General features: G+C 29.7%; 1 protein-coding gene across 1 annotated transcript; it reads right to left on the bottom strand.

Moving 5' to 3' along the window:
- Positions 1-1898: 1898 nt before the first annotated feature.
- LOC130976625 (polygalacturonase QRT3) lies at positions 1899-4955 on the bottom strand. The gene is made up of 3 exons (XM_057901536.1): positions 4536-4955; positions 3711-3947; positions 1899-3131 (listed from the first exon to the last, which is right to left on the bottom strand). Exons 1-3 carry the CDS (start codon positions 4830-4832, stop codon positions 2061-2063), a joined length of 1605 nt encoding a protein of 534 aa, XP_057757519.1. The 5' UTR covers positions 4833-4955; the 3' UTR covers positions 1899-2060.
- Between the last annotated feature and the right edge of the window lie 2829 nt (positions 4956-7784).

Raw genomic sequence — 7784 nt, 5'->3', positions numbered from 1 at the left:
GACTTTTGCAGAAGGAGTTGTGTCGTAGCAATCCCAACTTCAGAAATATGTTGCTTTGTCTACTACAGAGATAGAATATATTGGTATTGTTAAAGCTTCTTAGGAACTCTTGTAGATGAAAATTTTTTTGTAAGAGTTAGGTATCAATCAAGAGAAGTTTGTATTATTTTGTGACAGCTAAAGTGCTATCCATTTTAGCAAGAATCTGACATTTCACTTTAGATCGAAGCACATAGAGGTGGGGTATCATTGGATACGTCAAGCGTTTGAGATGAAGTTATATGCACTTAAGAAGATCCATACTGATGATAATGGTTCAGATATGATGACTAAGAGTTTACTTGCAATTAAATTTGATTCTTGCAAAGAGAAGCTTGGTGAATCTCCAACTCAAGTGGGACTTACAAGCCAAAAATAAAAATAAAAAATAAAAAAAAAGAAAGTGGCTTATAGTTACGGACAGAAGGAAGAGAAAGTATATTTCTCATATTTTTAAAACAAAAGAAAAAGAAAATAGAGAGAGTGAAGGAGAAGAGAAGAAGAAAATGGGAAAAATGGTGGTGTCATTTTGATCTCATTGACTTGGTAAACTTACTCCATTTCTTATGAAATTTTAGTATGTTGTTCCTAGTATAGAAATAATCATTAAGATATAACTTGCTACTTGTATTGTTTTTTCTTTTGTCTGATTTGAGATACTCATTTTTGTGGAAGGTTTATATTGTTCTATCAGTTTTGATAATATATTTTGTTGATTATTGAGATGTTCTAGTACTATTAGAAAAACTGATTGTATACCTATTAATTGTGTTTGTTTGTAAGAAGAAACAACTGAACATCCCATTTTCCTATGCAAATGGATCACAAGTGCAACGCAGTCCACCGGCAAATTCTATTACATCCCTGGGATCTTGGCTTTCAAACAAGATGCACAAACTAAAAGGAGGCACAGCTGAGGAATTTGAGACTGGCTGGAGCATAGTAAGATTAATGCCTTGGAATATATGGAAAAATAGAAACTTAACAGTTTACCAACATAAAGCAACCATAATCCAAGCAACATTATAGGAAATAGAGATACTTAAATCAAGAACAACCAAAGAAAACAAAAAAGAGCAAAATAAAAGAAGGAAAATATCAAAATCAATGTAGATGCAGCATTCAAACAGGAACTCGGTCAGGGAGCAGCAGCAACAGTGATAAAAGATAGCAATGGCAACCTGACAGGAAGAACAACAAAGAAGGTAATAGCAGTAGAAGCAGAAGCAATAAAAGAACCCTGATCCTAGCGAGAGAATCAAACCTTAGTGCAATCCATTAAATCAAATGCGAAGCTCTGGGAGAGAGATTATATTCTTCAAGATGTTCAATCTATGCTCAGTACTCATACCATCTTTTCCATTTCTGGAGCAGTAGACCACCAAAGCCTATGGAAGACATTCTTAACAAGCCTATTTCAGTCTCTTTGAAGTTCTTAGACTAGTTGTTCCATTAGGTGAGAATGGTGCGGGCGTTACTGTTTGAAATTTGAATTGGGAGTGTATTCTGGGTTTTCTTGCTGGTTGGGTCACTTCTAATAAAAAACAAATAAAAATAAATAGATGCAATGCATTCACTTCTTTAAGAGAACTTATAGTTTAATTATCATATTGTAATAATGACTAACCAAATAATTAACTATGACATACATCCTTAATTTGTTTTTTCTCCTTAAATATTGTAAACTTATTAGCATAACCCGCAAAATATATTGATTTAGTTTTTGTCCAGTATTTTGAACCAATCGGTAGGAAAAGTATCACATAAAAAGATAATGTGCAGTTCAGTCTATCTAAATCATGTATATATATATATAGTTTGTATGATCGTTAATATATAATATATAATGTTTAATTAACTCTGTCCAGATAATAAAGAAAGGAAGACTTGGCAACAAAGGCATGCTCATATCATATCCAAAAAATTCCCTCCACTTAGAATTTAGGACTAAAAATAAAAAATGACCAAATAAATTGAATTATATTGTTTTGGTCACTCTACAAAGTTCAAACCCTGTTCAATCAAATTACCATACTCTGATCCACAGTAACAAAAACATTTGCATCCACTGCTTCACTTGTTTCAATCACAACCTTGTTCTCAGATACATTCCTCAAAGCATGATTAGGGAATGTTCCACCACTAGAGCTTAATGAGTACTGAACATTTCTGATAAGGTTTGGAAAAAGCAGAACATTACTAAAATCAACATTCCATAATGTTCCATTCCCTTGAATTGACATTTTTGCCACTGTGGCCTTCAAATTCATTCCCCTCACAATGTTCCTATCAACAATAGCTTGATCAATTTGGTTGAAACTGTTTTTTGATTGGTCCAATTGAACAATCTCCACCCCAGAACCGGACCCTGAAAACATGTTATCAACAATGCTGACTCCATTCACAACACCATTCACTGATTTAAGGACAATGTTGGCATCACCAAGGAAGAAACTGCTAGAGACATGGAGCTGGACCGGATCCTCGGCGACGATACTCGTGTAATCCATGTAAGAATTCACAATCCTTGTCTGTGTTAGCCCCGGCAGCTTCAGATATATCCCGGTCCCTCCAAATCCGGTGGCCTTATTGTAACAATGCACGCCGGAGAACGTGTTGGCCTGACCGGTTACCATTATTCCTATAGCTGCAGAGAAAATGACAACATCCGTGACGGCGTTATCGTTGCCGAGGAGACTTATTCCGGTCCCGGAGAAATTCTTTTCATTTTTATCACCTCCTGCGGTTACGTACTGGCCAAGAAAAGTGTTTCTAATGTATGTCTCATGACCACTTTGGACTAAAATTCCATTTGTGGTGAAGTGTGTAATGTAACAATTGTCTATGTTAGTTCTGAGTGAGTTAATTACTGAAATGCCCCCACCTCTGAAGTTTGAGTCTAACAAGAGGTCCTTGAAGCTTATGTACTCAAAATTGTAGCGTGAAGAGCGGGAACTCTCCGAGTTAGCTCCATTGTTCTCATTATTATTATTATTATTAGAAGAAGAAGAAGAAGAAGAGGTTGATGACAAATCAATGAGGTACCCATCTTCTGGAAAGTTATTTGAGGCTCTTATAGTTCCACCATGTATCTGATTTCATCAAATTACAAACAAAATTTCAAACTCAAGTGTTATGGTACATTGAAAATGAGTTTAATTACTATGTACGGGTAAATACTATCATTTAATTAGATATTTATATTTGTGTGATTTTTGTTGATGTCACAATACAAAATTAGATGTTTATGTAGAACAATTTTACGTTTTAAAAACAAATGATAACGAAATTGCTTTACAAAAATATCTTCTAATTAAAAGCACATTAGAAATTGTCATTTTCTTGGTGCAGTTATACCAACTATTTAACCATTGTGACAAAAACATATCAAGACTAATTAATTACCTGCCTCAAAAATTAATGTCGTCTATCAGTCTATACAATAAAGTCTTCCAAAATATATGACAATTGTCAAATGCTAAGGAAATTGCAAACTTCGGTAGAAAATTTCATATTGCGTACTAATCTACTATTGCTAATCATAGAAAATCAAAAGTGAAGTTAAATGAATTTTTTCTGGATTCAAATAGGACAATTTAAATCTTAAAGACCAAAATAAGATTAGGCCAAAACAAGAACAATTTAGTATTTTATCCTTTAAAATTTCGTACCATGAGGTTCCCCAGACGGGCGGCCGGCAAGCGCAGTGGACGGCTGATGAGGTAGCTACCACCCTCAAGATCAACATGGACACCTCCAAGATCAGTGATGCCCTGCATCAACTGTCCTTGACTTGGAACCTTGGCTGCATCTGCTATGGCTGCAAGAATTGCTTCTGTGCTGTCTGAATTCCCACTTGGATCTGCCCCATACGATGTCACGTGGTATACACGTGGATTGTTCACACCCTTCAATTGCATCACACAACATAAGCATCATTCATTTCACAAATTTTCCAACCAACAAAATCAGAAACAAAATAAAATAAAAAGAGTACTACAACATAGGCAGAAAATATGTATTTTTTGTCACTTAGCTGAAATAAACTTGTACATCTTTTGGTTCGCAATTTTATTTCTGCTTTTATGTTTAAAATTTTATGGAAAAAAATAAAAATAAAAATAAAAATGTGAACTAAATGCACTCTTAGTTTTTGTGAGAAATTACAAATTGGCATGTTATTGATTCATATGTTATGTGTGTGTTCCAAAAGTATTTATAATTACTCATTTTTATTTATAATATTTAAAATTATATCAATAAAAGATTCTAAGTAATTCTTAAAAACACACTAAACGTTGTTCTAAGACTCTGTTTGATAAATGTTTCAAAATAAAGATAAAACCACAACAGAAGATAAATACTATCGAAAAAATAAGCAACATTTTATTTTATTTATATTTTCTATTTTGATCTATTTATCAAATAAAAGCCAAGACCATACAATTACTTTTCTGACAAAAAGAAAAAAAAGTAACACAATTGAGTTTAATCACCTCAGATAGCAAAGGGGAAGAAGCAGAAGAGGATGAAAATGAAGAAGGTGTTGAAGCAACAGAAGCATGTCTAGTAAGAGAGGCCTTAAAGGCTTGTAATCTTCTTATATCTTTATGGTAGTGATTGGCACCAGAAATGGTTCTTGGATGCAAGTTCTGATGATCTCCATAAACTCCAGCATCAATAATTACAAAGAAACAAGGCACCCCAAGACACAAGAACCAAACTAGAAATGTTCTTGCCATTGTGAGAAGGGGCTCAAGTTTGAGGAAGAAGCATTCTAGATGTGTGGCCATTTAAATAAATGGGTAGTAGAGGAAATATATATAAAGTTAATGAGGGAGAGAAAGAGAGTGTGACATGGAAATTAAAGAAGAGTTGGTAACTAAGATTTTGATATCATATTTGATCATACAAACCATGACACATTCATATCCTTGCAATAATTTTGGCTGAAGGTGGTTGCTATGTAATTTTGGCTTTTTAGTTTCAAGCTTTATTTTCAGTTTACCTGACAGAAATGCAATTAATAGTCACCAACTTTGTACGGGTAATTTTTTTTTTATGATTAATGTTAACTGCACACTAAAATTAGTTACTATTATAAAATATATATTAAAATATAAAATATACATTAAAAATAAACTAAACAATACATGTATCGAATCGTTTTTGTTTTCAACGTTTGGGTAAGTTTTAAAGTTGTCCCTAACATTTCAATTGTTCTATTTAATTCCTTAACGTTTTAAAATTGGATCAATGTTGATATCCGTTAAGAGAATTGACTGTGGGACAAAATTGAGACGATTTTAAAATGTTAAGGACTTAAATAAGACGAAAACGTTAGGGACAAAAACGATACATAGAAATAAATTTTAGTTTTATCCTTCAATAATATCAATTTTTTACTGTACATAGTATTCAATTATTTTTTAATCACATCTAAGTAAATTACACTTAATCACATTACTTTCATTCTAAATAAATTTATTTTTTTATAATTTTACACTTAAAATTATAAGTTAATATAAAAATATAAAACAATTATTTTGTGACTAATTTTAGTGTATAAATAGTATTTAAGGACAATTTTGAGATTTATTCCAAATATTATTGGAGACAAAAACGATATTTTACTCTTATATATACATGATAACTAATTTTAGTGTATAAATTGTATTTTTATATTTTTTAATATTAATGTGATACACCAAATTATTTCGTTTCATCTGAGTTTTACTTTGTTATGATTTTTTTTTACTTTCAGAAAATACAATAAAAAAAATTAATTAATTTAAAAAAATCATTGACATTTTCATAAAAAATATATTTTTTAAAAATTTTAAAAATTACTAAAAGTATTAAACAATATTGCCGTTTTGTTATTCTAACAAAGTTAAAAAATTAAGATTGTAGCACCCCCATAATTGAATACAACGCGCATAATGAGATATTTTAAAAAATGACACCCTTCTGAACCCAATATAAAAAAAATCACTTTGCACATGCTTTAAGGACTTTCTAACAAAGTTGAAATGTTGTATAAGAAAGATATTTTGGAATACGAAGAAAGTCAAGAAACCATATAGTTCAAGTGATTTGTACGACTCTGTCTAATTATGTTTTTTAATTATTATAGAACAGAGGGGGATCCACCACTACAATCTTACACAAGATGATGAGTTTGGCTAATAATGTTGATGATGATCATGATAAATCATGAAAAAAATAATTATTGATGAGGAAGTTGGTCCTTATCAAACTTTAAATAAAGATTATATTTATTTTATTAATATTTAAAAAAATAATTTACATATATTAACAACATAAAAAATTTTACAAAGATATTTAATCGCATATTGCTACATCATTAAAATTAAAATAATTCATTTTTAAATTTACTACTTAAAAAATAATCTAAATACATAAATTTAAACTTTTTACAATATCAGTATATTAAAATTAATCTTTGTTAATAATACTTTAATGCATAATTATATTAAGAGAATGTGATATCATCCTTTAGTTATATACTTCGTTCTCTATTGATGAGATATTTGAAGTACTTGATAATTGAGTTGAACTTTTATAATCAAACATTTTTATTGAATGATTATATTTTAATTAAATATATATATAATATAATTTTATATTCCCAGTATATTTAAATAAAAGTAAACTCCCATTTTTATTATGAAAAATTTGAATTCAACAATTTTAACTATAAAAGATATAAGTTAATTCGATATGATTAGATTAGTTTGACAAAAACATACAACAAAATATCTATTTTAGGTAGTTTTGTTAAACTAACTTAATTTTTTAAAAGTATTAAATTAGTTTATCCTTCCATAGTTAGAATTATAAATGCTAAAATCTTTCATGATTAAAAATATTATTTTATTCTTTAAATAATCAAACATTTTATACGTTTAATGGTATATATTGGAATTTGGAAATGAAGAGCCTTGTCAAAAGGACCATTAGATAAATCATATAACATTCTGCATTTACTTCTAAGAGGGAAATTTCAGCTTTAATCATCACTAACAAACCGATTTGTGTTGGATTTTAATTTATTCTTAGCAAATATAAGATTCAAATAAAATATATATATTAAAAATATCTTCTAATAAAAAGAAAAAATAAAAATGTAATCACCATTAAATCAATAACATCCAGTGTAATGTGGTATGGTATCCAAATTCAGGTCATAATTAAATGGTTCTAAAATTTTATGCATGATAGCAAGAGCTTCATTGTCTCATTCTCATATGGAATATGTATCTATAAATAATTGTAAAAGTATCATATAATTAGTAGCGTCTAATAATGTTTTGGCATGTTATTGATAATAATTAATATTTAAGTACCTTTCCTATCCATATTAATTACTTTTAAAAAAATTAGAAAAGAATAAATTAAATTTGATGATTAAATCACAACGTAAAAATTTTATACTATCCAATAGGAGTGCACATGACTCGGGTGAAACCGAGTTTGTTCTTACTCAGACTCGACTCGAAATAGATACTGGATCTATTTTTTAGATTCTAATCCTATCCTAAACTCGATGAAATCTAAATATTTTCGCGCCACAATTATATCGGGTCCAAACTAGATCTTTAAAGTTTTAACAATAATTTATAAAGAAACTTATTTATGATGCACTTATTTATAAAGAAGAAATTTGTTACCGAGATTGATATTCATATTTGAACTTGAATTTGTCTATAAATTCTAATTTG

Source organism: Arachis stenosperma, chromosome 4 (assembly GCF_014773155.1).
Source record: "Arachis stenosperma cultivar V10309 chromosome 4, arast.V10309.gnm1.PFL2, whole genome shotgun sequence".
Lineage (NCBI taxonomy): Eukaryota > Viridiplantae > Streptophyta > Magnoliopsida > Fabales > Fabaceae > Arachis > Arachis stenosperma.
This window is presented reverse-complemented; position numbering and strand designations above follow the sequence as displayed.